The 13,245-nt window shown below is 44.5% G+C and overlaps 1 protein-coding gene across 2 annotated transcripts in view; it reads left to right on the top strand.

The window, feature by feature from the left end:
- LOC115178667 (cytochrome P450 3A27-like) overlaps positions 1-4,135 on the top strand; it is a 54,515-nt gene extending 50,380 nt beyond the window's left edge. The window contains exons 11-14 of one of the 2 annotated variants that reach the window (XM_029739934.1): positions 652-878; positions 1,095-1,257; positions 2,524-2,662; positions 3,188-4,135. In XM_029739934.1, coding sequence (XP_029595794.1) covers positions 652-878; positions 1,095-1,257; positions 2,524-2,649 — 516 coding nt within the window. In that variant the 3' untranslated portion in view covers positions 2,650-2,662; positions 3,188-4,135. Of the gene's footprint in view, positions 1-651; positions 879-1,094; positions 1,258-2,523; positions 2,832-3,187 lie in introns of those variants that run through there. The other variant, XM_029739935.1, reaches the window with a different exon arrangement.
- The last annotated feature ends 9,110 nt before the right edge of the window (positions 4,136-13,245 follow it).

Below are 13,245 nucleotides of genomic sequence, written 5' to 3' on the forward strand. Positions count from 1 at the left end.
CCATGACCAAACTGCAGGAGGAGATAGATACTGTGTTTCCCAACAAGGTAAACCCCACACCATGACCAAACTGCAGGAGGAGATAGATACTGTGTTCCCCAACAAGGTAACCCCCACACCATGACCAAACTGCAGGAGGAGATAGATACTGTGTGGGTGCCAGTTATGCCAGATGTGGTGAGGTACTGATGTGTGTGTAACCCCTGTGCCAGATGTGGTGTGGTACTGATGTGTATGTAACCCTGGTGCCAGATGTGGTGAGGTACTGATTTGTATGTAACCCCGGTGCCAGATGTGGTGAGGTACTGATGTGTATGTAACCCTGGTGCCAGATGTGGTGAGGTACTGATTTGTATGTAACCCCGGTGTCAGATGTGGTGAGGTACTGATGTGTGTGTAACCCCGGTGCCAGATGTGGTGAGGTACTGATGTGTGTGTAACCCTGGTGCCAGATGTGGTGAGGTACTGATTTGTATGTAACCCTGGTGCCAGATGTGGTGAGGTACTGATTTGTATGTAACCCTGGTGCCAGATGTGGTGAGGTACTGATTTGTATGTGACCCCGGTGCCAGATGTGGTGAGGTACTGATGTGTATGTAACCCTGGTGCCAGATGTGGTGAGGTACTGATTTGTATGTAACCCTGGTGCAGGCTCCAATCCAGTACGAAGCTCTGATGCAGATGGACTATTTGGACTGTGTGTTGAATGAGTCTCTGAGACTGTATCCCGTCATGCTGCGACTGGAGAGGGTCGCCAAGAAGACGGTGGAGATCAACGGCATCGTCATCCCCAAAGACTGCGTTGTCCTGGTTCCCACGTGGACCCTCCACCGTGACCCAGAGATCTGGTCAGACCCTGAGGAGTTCAAACCAGAGAGGTACTGGACCGCACCGTAACCACAATCTAACCATAACACAACCTTAACACAACCACAGTACAACCATAACACAACCACAATCCAACCATACCACAACCTTAATACAACCACAGCACAACCACAAATCAACTACAATACAATGTGTAATGTGTCTGAACCACAACCACAAATCAACTACAATACAATGTGTAATGTGTCTGCCCTCTCCCTGTCCAGGTTCAGTAAGGACAACAAGGAGTCTATTGATCCGTACACGTACATGCCGTTTGGGGCGGGGCCCAGGAACTGTATCGGGATGCGTTTCGCCCTGATCATGATCAAACTGGCCATGGTCGAGATCCTCCAGAGTTTCACTTTCTCCGTCTGCGACGAGACCGAGGTGAGACGCTCACCTGAGCAGACAGAATATGACATCATCAAACATTTTATATGACATCATCAAACATTTTAACATGGTCAGCACCTGTTTTAACAAGGTCAGCACCTGTTTTAACATGGTCACCACCTGTTTTAACAAGGACCTGTTTTAACATGGTCACCACCTGTTTTAACATGGTCAGCACCTGTTTTAACATGGTCACCACCTGTTTTAGCATGGACCTGTTTTAACATGGTCACCACCTGTTTTAACATGGTCAGCACCTGTTTTAACCTGCTCCCCACCTGTTTTAACATGGACCTGTTTTAACATGGTCACCACCTGTTTTAGAATGGTCAGCACCTGTTTTATCAAGGTCACCACCTGTTTTAACATGGTCACCAGCTGTTTTAACATGGTCACCACCTGTTATATGGTCACCACCTGTTTTAGAATGGTCAGCACCTGTTTTAACATGGTCAACTCCTGTTTTAGCATGGTAACCACCTGTTTTAACATGGTCACCACCTCTTTTAACATGGTCACCACCTGTTTTGACATGGTCACCACCTGCTTTAACAGTGTCAGTACCTGTTTTAACATGGACCTGTTTTAACATGGTAAGCACCTGTTTTAACATGGACCTGGTTTAACATGGTCAGCACCTGTTTTAACATGGTCAACTCCTGTTTTAGCATGGTAACCACCTGATTTAACATGGTCACCACCTGTTTCAACATGGTCACAACCTGTTTGCACATGGACCTGTTTTAACATGGCCACCACCTGTTTCATCATGGACCTGTTTTAGCATTGTCACCACTTGTTTTAACATGGTCAGCACCTGTTTTAACATGGACCTGTTTTAACATGGTCATCACCTGTTTTAACATGGTCCCACCAGTTTTTTTGTTAGGTAAGTATTTAATGGTTCAGGTTAGGACTGGGGCAGGCGAATCTGGCCCTAGATCTGTGGTTAAGACTGGGGAGGGTTATATAACAGGAGTTATCAAATGAAATTGTACCTGAACTGACAGGAAGTCCAAAGATTACCCCAATGCAACACACGCAATTCACACAACCACATAGCATGTACACACACACACACACACACACACACACACACACACACACACACACACACACACACACACACACACACACACACACACACACACACACAACACACACACTGTTGGAGATGAATAACCAGGGTTATGTCATGTTATTTTCTATATATCCTGTTGGAGATGGACATCCAGGGTTATGTTCTGTTATTCTCTATAGATTCCTTTGGAGATGGACGTCCAGGGTATGCTGATGCCCAAACGACCAATAAAACTGAGGCTGGAGCCCCGTAGCAAAACCCCTAGCAACACCAGCACCACCTCTCTGAAGAGTTCAACATCGTGACCAAATGCAGGAGCACCCTATCCTACCCTGGAGCCCCCCACCCTACCCTAGAGCACCCTGCCCTACCCTATAGTACCCTACTCTTGTCACAGTCGTCGTAAAGATGGGACCAAGGCGCAGCGGGAATGTGAATACTTATCTTCTTTATTGTGAAGAGAACCAAAATAAACACTGAACACAAAAACAAAAAGAACGACGAAAAACAGTCCTGTGAGACACACAGCTACAAGAGGAACAACTACCCACAAAAACCCATGAAAAAACACCCCTACTAAATAGGACCTTCAATTAGAGGCAACGAGAAACAGCTGCCTCCAATTGAAGGTCAAACCAATAAACTAAGCATAGAAATAGATAAACTAGACACAGACATAGAAGTAGACTAACATAGAACATTGCCCAACAAACCCCGAAACACATTAAACAAACACCCCCTGACCAAACTACAATAACAAATAACCTCTTTACTGGTCAGGACGTGACAAGAGCACCCTACCCTGGAAGATCCTACCCTACCCTTGAGCACCCTACCCTGGACCACCCTATCCTACCCTAGAGTACCATAATCTACCCTACAGCACCCTACCCTACCCTAGAGAACCCTACCCTGGAGCACCCTACCCTATCCTACAGCACACCACCCTACCCTAAAGGACCCTACCCTGGAGGACCCTACCCTACCCTAAAGTACCCTAAATACCCTACCGTGGAGGACACTACCCTAACACACAGCACTCAACCCTACCCTAGAGCACCCTACCCTATCTATCTATCTATATATCTATCTATCTATCGGCTACTGAATGTTCAGTCCTTACCCTAACCCTGCTATAGGCTACTGAATATTCAGTCCTTACCCTGCTTTAGGCTACTGAATATTCAGTCCTGACCCTGCTATAGGCTACTGAATATTCAGTACTTACCCTAACCCTGCTATAGGCTACTGAATATTCAGTCCTTACCCTGCTATATGCTACTGAATATTCAGGCTGGGATTCAATAGGCTACTTAATATAACATGATAATAAGACTGAATTTGCGATAAATGTATGATTTCAGTTCAATCAGAAATGACCTTTTAATGGCACATAGCTGACAAACTGCTGGGATTGAATCCTGGTCTCAGTCTCATGCTTGGTTTGAGTAGGACTCAGAAACCCATGTCCACCAGATAAAAGAAAGATAGTAATACTATGGATGCATTATGGGTACATGTCTTGTTAAAGTTAGACACCAGGAGGTATTAAATCCATGGCATGATGTCATGTCTGGATCCTGCACACTACTGGCTGGTGGCTGGAATTCTCCTAGAATGTAGAACTCTAGCTGGTGTTCTCTAGAACTGCACTCTCATTCTGTTCCTCTGAGTGTTCTGCTGTCCAGTCATTCCAAAATAGAATCTTTACTGTCTGTTGAGATGATCCCTGCAGCTGCTTTGCTTTAACTATAATCATCACAAACCAATAAAAATCATCACACTAATGAACAAGGTCGTCTGTGTATTTATTAACATTCATAAGACAAAACGTTATAGATGATAGTGTACTGTAGGTATATTGGTTGAAGCTCAGTGTTAAATTCTAATCTCTTTACCATCATCATCTAAACCAATCTCTAAGAAAATTCACAAGTCAACTTGATTGGAGGCACACAACAAACGCACACTTTTTTGTTTACTACATGAGTCCATGTGTGTTATTTCATAGCTTTGATGTCTTCGCTATTATTCTACAATGTAGAAAATAGTAAAGATAAAGAAAACCTCTGGAATGAGTAGGTGTGTCCAATCTTTTGACTGGTACAGTACAGTTGAAGTGGGAAGTTTACATACACTTATGTTGGAGTCATTAAAACTCAACCACTCCACAAATTTCTTGTTGACAAACTATAGTTTTGGCAAGTCGGTTAGGACATCTACTTTGTGAATGACACAAGTAATTTTTCCAACAATTGTTTACAGACAGATTATTTCACTTATAATTCACTGTATCACAATTCCAGTGGGTCAGAAGTTTACATACACTAAGTTGACTGTTCCTTTAAACAGCTTGGAAAATTCCAGAAAAGGATGTCATGGCTTTAGAAGCTTCTGATAGGCTAATTGACATCATTTGTGTCACGTCCTGACCAAAGTAAGAGGTTATTTTCTATGGTAGAGTAGGTCAGGGCGTGACAGGGGGTGTTTTGTGTTTTTCTATGTTTTGTATTTCTATGTTTAAGTTCTAGTTTTCCTATTCTATGTTGTTTTTTTGGGTTGATCTCCAATTGGAGGCAGCTGGTCCTCGTTGTCTCTAATTGGAGATCATATTTAAGTAGGGGTTTTTCTTCCTGGGTTTTTGTGGGTTATTATATTTTGAGTAGTGTTTGTTTCTCTCTGCGTCACGGTTTGTTGTTTTGTCATTTCAGTTATTTATGTTTTGCAAAGTTTCACGGATTAAATAAAATATGGAACTACAACCACGCTGAACTTTGGTCTGCTCCTTTAGACAACCGTGACAGAATAACCCACCACAAAAGGACCAAGCAGCGTGGAAAGGAATGGACCTGGGAAGAGATTCTGGACGGTAAAGGAACCGGGAGGCAGGCTGGGGAATATTGCCACCCGAGGGAGGAGATTGAGGCAGCTAAAGCAGAGCGGCGTTATTATGAGGCGCTGTACCAACCACGAAGCAAGTGCGAGAAACAGCCGGCACACGGGGAGATTGGCAGAGTCAGGTTGGAGACCTGAGCCAACTCCCCGTGCTTACTGTGGGGAGCGAGTGATCGAGCAAGCACCATGTTATGCTGAGATACGCACTGTGTCGCCAGTGCGCAGCTACAGCCCGGTGCGCTCAGTGCAAGCTCATCACAGGTGCCGTGCTAGAGTTGGCATTGAGCCAGGAAGGAGTATGCCTGCTCAGCGTTCCTGGTCTCCGGTGTGTCTTCTCGGCCCAGGTTATCCTGCGCCAGCTCTACGCACGGTACCCCCAGTTCGCCAACACAAACCTGTGCGACCTGTCACAATGCCTCGCACTTGTCGAGCTACTGAGGTTATCCAGCCAGGATGGGTTGTGCCAGCCATAAACTCCAGACCTCCAGTGCGCCTCCACGGCCCAGTATACCCTGTGCCTGCTCTGCGCACCCGGCCTCCAGCGACGTTCCCTAGTCCAGAACTCTCAGCGACGTTCTCAAGTCCGGTGAGACCTATTCCAGCTCCAATAAAGAAGCCTCCAGTGATGATCTATGGTCTGAAGCCTGTAGGGAGGATCCATGGCACGAAGCCTCCAGTGATGATCCATGGCCCGGAGCCTGTAGGGATGATCCATGGCACGAAGCCTGTAGGAATGATCCATGGCACGAAGCCTCCAGCGATAATCCATGGCCCGGAGCCTTCAGCGACGGCCTGCAGCCCGGAGTCTTCAGCGACGGCCTGCAGCCCGGAACCTCCAGCGGCAGCCAGCAGCCCAGAACCTCCAGCAATGATCTACAGTCCGGTTCTTTCGACGACGATCCACGGTCCGTTGGTACTAAAGAAGAAGGATCAGCGGGTGGAGTGGGGGTTATGCCCCGAACCGGAGCTGCCTCCTCTGCTGGAGGTTACGGTTATGTGGACTCCATTTGAGCCGCCATAAACAGGAGTTGCCCACCCTACCCTCCCTTTTGTTTTTGTTTGTTTTTGTTTAGGAGCATTCGGAGTCTGCACCTTTGGGGGGGTACTGTCACGTCCTGACCATAGTAAGAGGTTATTTTCTATGGTAGAGTAGGTCAGGGCGTGACAGGGGGTGTTTTGTGTTTTTCTATGTTTTGTACTTCTATGTTTAAATTCTAGTTTTTCTATTTCTATGTTTTGGGTGGGGATTGATCTCCAATTGGAGGCAGCTGGTCCTCGTCGTCTCTAATTGGAGATCATATTTAAGTAGGGGTTTTTCTTCCTGGGTTTTTGTGGGTTATTATATTTTGAGTAGTGTTTGTTTCTCTCTGCGTCACAGTTTGTTGTTTTGTCATTTCAGTTATTTATGTTTTTGCAAAGTTTCACGGATTAAATAAAATATGGAACTACAACCACGCTGAACTTTGGTCTGCTCCTTTAGACAGCCGTGACAATTTGAGTCAATTGGAGGTGTACCTGTGAATGTATTTCAAGGCCTACCTTCAAACTCAGTGCCTCTTTGCTTGACATCATGGGAAAATCAAAAGAAATCAGCCAAGACCTCAGACAAAAAAATGCAGACCTCCACAAGTCTGGTTCATCTTTGGGAGCAATTTCCAAACGCCTGAAGGTACCACGTTCATCTGTACAAAAATTTTACGCTAGTATAAACACCATGGGACCACGCATCCGTCATACTGCTCAGGAAGGAGACGCGTTCTGTCTCCTAGAGATGAACGTACTTTGGTGCGAAAAGTGCAAATCAATCCCAGAACAACAGCAAAGGAACTTGGGTACAAAAGTATGTATATCCACAGTAAAACGAGTCCTATATCGACATAACATAAAAGGCCGCTCAGCAAGGAAGAAGCCACTGCTCCAAAACCGCCATAAAAAAGCCAGACTACGGTTTGCAACTGCACATGGGGACAAAGATCGTACTTTTTGGAGAAATGTCCTCTGGTCTGATGAAACAAAAATAGAACTGTTTGGTCATAATCACCATCGTTATGTTTGGAGGAAAAAGGAGGAGGCTTGCAAGCCGAAGAACACCATCCCAACCATGAAGCACGAGGGTGGCAGCATCATGTTGTGGGGGTGTTTTGCTGCAGGAGGGACTGGTGCACTGCACAAAATAGATGGCATCATGAGGCAGGAAAATGATGTGGATATATTGAAGCAACATCTCAAGACATCAGTCAGGAAGTTAAAGTTTGGTCGCAAATGGGTCTTCCAAATGGACAATGACCCCCAGCATACTTCCAAAGGTGTGGCAAAATGGCTTAAGGACAACAAAGTCAAGGTATTGGAGTGGCCATCACAAAGCCCTGACCTCAATCCTATAGAAAATTTGCGGGCAGAACTGAAAAAGCATGTGTGAGCTAGGAGGCCTACAAACCGGACTCAGTTACACCAGCTCTGTCAGGAGGAATGGGCCAAAATTCACCCAATTTATTGTGGGAAGCTTGTGGAAGGCTACCCAAAACGTTTGTCCCAAGTTAAACAATTTAAAGGCAATGCTACCAAATACTAATTGAGTGTATGCAAACTTCTGACCCACTGGCAATGTGATGAAAGAAATACAAGCTGAAATAAATAATTCTCTCTAGTATTATTCTGACATTTCACATTATTAAAATAAAGTGGTGATCCTAATTGACCTAAAACAGGTAATTTTTACTAGGATTAAATGTCAGGAATTATGAAAAACTGAGTTTAAATGTATTTGGCTAAGATGTACGTAAACTTCTGACTTCAACTGTATATACGGCTCAAATATTCATGTTTCAGGTGAGATCTATGCACAGCAAGTCTTTTTGTCAATTAGGCAAAATTATGTATTTATAGTATTAATATTCTAGGAATCTTTTTAACGGTGTCCCAATTACATGGCTACTGTTTAATCCCAGTTTTCCAACCGTGCAGATTTAGCTCGGCTATACAGTTCCGGTCGAAAGGCGAAAGGGACATTAATGCTCAGTTAGATAACTGCTACACGTTATGTTTTGAATTGGCTATCTAGATAGTCTATTTTATGTCATTATTTTATACCTGCTGCTGAAATGTCGCGGCTCTCTCGTCGGATAACGGCACACACGCAGCACACACAGACGCGCACTGAAGGGTCATTTTGATAATGAATTATATATGTAACATTTTCTGCCTGTCAATCTGGGCCGGTTATAGTCTACCTTGTTTAATAGAGGAATCCCAAAATTAGAAGTGTCGGTAAGGCGCTCTGGACAGCTCCGGCCTAAGTCAAGCACTCTCCATATAGGACGATACGAGCGTTAATTTCAAAGAGCGCTCCGTAAATCACGCCCCAGTGGGCAGAGCTAGGCATGTTGCAGTGGGACACCTTTTAATATGGTGAAGAGCCTCTCATTTTACAATGGGTCCGCCGTAGTTCTGTGTAGCCTAGTTATGGTAATATATTTGAGACCAGTGTATTGCAGTTAATTTCGTCTTTGACTTTACTGTATCTCTCAGTAGCTAATAGGGAAACAACAACAAGTCCCAGACAGTTCGTAATAGAACATACCAGAGGAGTGCATCGTTAACTACCTAAAATATTGGGATCATCTGGTTATCATCAGTGTTTGGAATACTTTAAGCTCAAAACAGACCACTTGATGCCTTTTCAGGCGGATATTTATTTGTCAAAGGCGCGCGGTGGGATCAGTGTAAACTATGCGATTAAATTGGAGACAGGTTTATAGCAGTGAATATCTTCTATTAATTTACCTGTTATAGTGTTTCTAAGTAGCAGCCATATAACAGCCAGGGAAACGAATTGTTCTCACTTTATGATAGAACATTCACAATGTTCTGCCTTGACTGTGACGATCTTTACCTTATTTTGCTCAAATAGAGATTTAAATGAATGGTGTTTTATTTTTAAAGAGATGGGCCTGGCTAAGAATAGAACATTCCGTTTTCTGCCTGAGTGTGGCGCTGTCTACTGCAATTTTCTGGATTATCTTGTGACCGGAACAAAACGACTTATTTTACTCAACTAAAGATTGAAATAAATTGTGTTTCTTCAAAATGATGCACCTAGTTGACATGGGATGATTCCTCACCTTATTCTCCTTGTGGTTATCTATGGTTGTTGGTTATTTACCAGGTAACAAAAAGTGAAAACGGAACAAGATTGAAATAAATTGTGTTTCTTTGAAAAGATGGGCCTGGGTTGGCATGAGCATTACATTTAGGGGAAAGGATCCACAGACACAGAGGCTGATTATCGTTCTGTACATCTCCTTATTTACATTGCTGGTTGCCATGGTAAACACAAACACAGGACATTGAATGCTTCCTGAATTGACCCAGTAAAGTAACATAACTAGTCCTACAGTATCACAGCCAGGTCAAACAGGTGGAGTAGTCCTACAGTATCACAGCCAGGTCAAACAGGTGGAGTAGTCCTACAGTATCACAGCCAGGTCAAACAGGTGGAGTAGTCCTACAGTATCACAGCCAGGTCAAACAGGTGGAGTAGTCCTACAGTATCACAGCCAGGTCAAACAGGTGGAGTAGTCCTACAGTATCACAGCCAGGTCAAACAGGTGGAGTAGTCCTACAGTATCACAGCCAGGTCAAACAGGTGGAGTAGTCCTACAGTATCACAGCCAGGTCCAACAAGTGGAGTAGTCCTACAGTATCACAGCCAGGTCAAACAGGTGGAGTAGTCCTACAGTATCACAGCCAGGTCAAACAGGTGGAGTAGTCCTACAGTATCACAGCCAGGTCAAACAGGTGGAGTAGTCCTACAGTATCACAGCCAGGTCAAACAGGTGGAGTAGTCCTACAGTATCACAGCCTGGTCCAACAAGTGGAGTAGTCCTACAGTATCACAGCCAGGTCAAACAGGTGTATGTTAGTCAGATTATCCAGTGTCCACAACAAAACTATTGATTATCCTCTACCTCCAGTGTACTATGGTCTTAACCATGTTCTCACTAAGCCTTATCCTCTACCTCCAGTGTACTATGGTCTTATCCATGTTCTCACTAAGCCTTATCCTCTACCTCCAGTGTACTATGGTCTTAACCATGTTCTCACTAAGCCTTATCCTCTACCTCCAGTGTACTATGGTCTTAGCCATGTTCTCACTAAGCCTTATCCTCTACCTCCAGTGTACTATGGTCTTAACCATGTTCTCACTAAGCCTTATCCTCTACCTCCAGTGTACTATGGTCTTAACCATGTTCTCACTAAGCCTTATCCTCTACCTCCAGTGTACTATGGTCTTAACCATGTTCTCACTAAGCCTTATCCTCTACCTCCAGTGTACTATGGTCTTAACCATGTTCTCACTAAGCCTTATCCTCTACCTCCAGTGTACTATGGTCTTAACCATGTTCTCACTAAGCCTTATCCTCTACCTCCAGTGTACTATGGTCTTATCCATGTTCTCACTAAGCCTTATCCTCTACCTCCAGTGTACTATGGTCTTAACCATGTTCTCACTAAGCCTTATCCTCTACCTCCAGTGTACTATGGTCTTAACCATGTTCTCACTAAGCCTTATCCTGTACCTCCAGTGTACTATGGTCTTAACCATGTTCTCACTAAGCCTTATCCTCTACCTCCAGTGTACTATGGTCTTAACCATGTTCTCACTAAGCCTTATCCTCTACCTCCAGTGTACTATGGTCTTAACCATGTTCTCACTAAGCCTTATCATCTACCTCCAGTGTACTATGGTCTTAACCATGCTCTCACTAAGCCTTATCCTCTACCTCCAGTGTACTATGGTCTTAACCATGTTCTCACTAAGCCTTATCATCTACCTCCAGTGTACTATGGTCTTAACCATGTTCTCACTAAGCCTTATCCTCTACCTCCAGTGTACTATGGTCTTAGCCATGTTCTCACTAAGCCTTATCATCTACCTCCAGTGTACTATGGTCTTATCCATGTTCTCACTAAGCCTTATCCTCTACCTCCAGTGTACTATGGTCTTAACCATGTTCTCACTAAGCCTTATCCTCTACCTTCAGTGTATGTGGTCTACTATGGTCTTATCTATGTTCTCACTAAGCCTTATCATCTACCTCCAGTGTACTATGGTCTTAGCCATGTTCTCACTAAGCCTTATCATCTACCTCCAGTGTATGTGGTCTACTATGGTCTTAACCATGTTCTCACTAAGCCTTATCCTCTACCGCCACTGTACTATGGTCTTAACCATGTTCTCACTAAGCCTTATCCTCTACCTCCACTGTACTATGGTCTTAACCATGTTCTCACTAAGCCTTATCCTCTACCGCCTCTGTACTATGGTCTTAACCATGCTCTCACTAAGCCTAATCTTTTCTCTTTCTCTGTCTCTCCTTCCGGATGGCCTGAGGCTCTTGGATCGGGACTGAGGACAACCTGGTCTGACACATGGATGTGCCCCAATCCCACCTGGACCCCCCCCCCCATCCCATCTACCAGCCTGTTTACTGCCTCCATTGGTTCTTTCTCCTTCCTCAAGTCATCTGACCCCCTTGATGTGGTGTGATCACTCCCCACACACCCAGAAACCTGGATTCCATTACTTACCGTGACATCTTTATGAAAAGTCATCTGACCATAGGGTCTTGAAGTGTTAGTACTCTGTATATAGTCGTTATGGATATTGTCTGAGCCTGATGGCCATTAATACTGGTATTGCTACTTCCTTATTGGAACGATGAATAAAATAAGACTATGCTTTCAATTAAGACACAATGAAACACATTGCTAGATTGGGCGGCAGCGTAGCCTAGTGGTCAGAGTGTTGGACTAGTAACTGAAAGGTTGCAAGATCAAATCCCCGAGCTGACAAGTTAAAAGTCTGTTGTTCTGCCCCTGAACAAGGCAGTTAACCCACTGTTCCTAGGAATCCATCATTGAAAATAAGAATGTGTTCTTAACTGACTTGCCTAGTTAAATAAAGGTATATGCTTTTATACGGTCTGTATTACAGCAGGTCAAATAGAGATTGGTGGCCAACTGGAAGTGGGACTTCTTTCCCCATTGATTTCCTAAGGCGGAGGTAATACGTCAGTAATTCCATACCAAGGCTTGATTAGGCTGAATAGCAATGAGTTCATCTCATTGGTACTTGACTGCTGAATATTTCATCAATTAAAAAAAAGGATTTATTGGCTGAATAAAGTTTTGATTAAACTTTCAAAAGGGACACACATATAAACAATAAGTGAGTTTATCACATTAAAAGTAATTGACAGGAAAAGCCATTTACTTCATCAATTCTAGTCACACCCTTCATTTGATTAACTGGGGGAATGGGATGGAGAAATGGTTTACAGTAGGCAGGCTGGGACTCAACTGGAGGAATGGGATGGAGAAATGGTTTACAGTAGACAGGCTGGGGCTCAACTGGAGGAATGGGATGGAGAAATGGTTTACAGTAGGCAGGCTGGGACTCAACTGGAGGAATGGGATGGAGAAATGGTTTACAGTAGACAGGCTGGGGCTCAACTGGAGGAATGGGATGGAGAAATGGTTTACAGTAGGCAGGCTGGGACTCAACTGGAGGAATGGGATGGAGAAATGGTTTACAGTAGACAGGCTGGGGCTCAACTGGAGGAATGGGATGGAGAAATGGTTTACAGTAGGCAGGCTGGGGCTCAACTGGAGGAATGGGATGGAGAAATGGTTTACAGTAGGCAGGCTGGGGCTCAACTGGAGGAATGGGATGGAGAAATGGTTTACAGTAGGCAGGCTGGGGCTCAACTGGAGGAATGGGATGGAGAAATGGTTTACAGTAGGCAGGCTGGGGCTCAACTGGAGGAATGGGATGGAGAAATGGTTTACAGTAGGCAGGCTGGGGCTCAACTGGAGGAATGGGATGGAGAAATGGTTTACAGTAGGCAGGCTGGGGCTCAACTGGAGGAATGGGATGGAGAAATGGTTTACAGTAGGCAGACTGGGGCTCAACTGGAGGAATGGGATGGAGAAATGGTTTACAG

Source organism: Salmo trutta, chromosome 38 (assembly GCF_901001165.1).
Source record: "Salmo trutta chromosome 38, fSalTru1.1, whole genome shotgun sequence".
Classification (NCBI taxonomy): Eukaryota; Metazoa; Chordata; class Actinopteri; order Salmoniformes; family Salmonidae; genus Salmo; species Salmo trutta.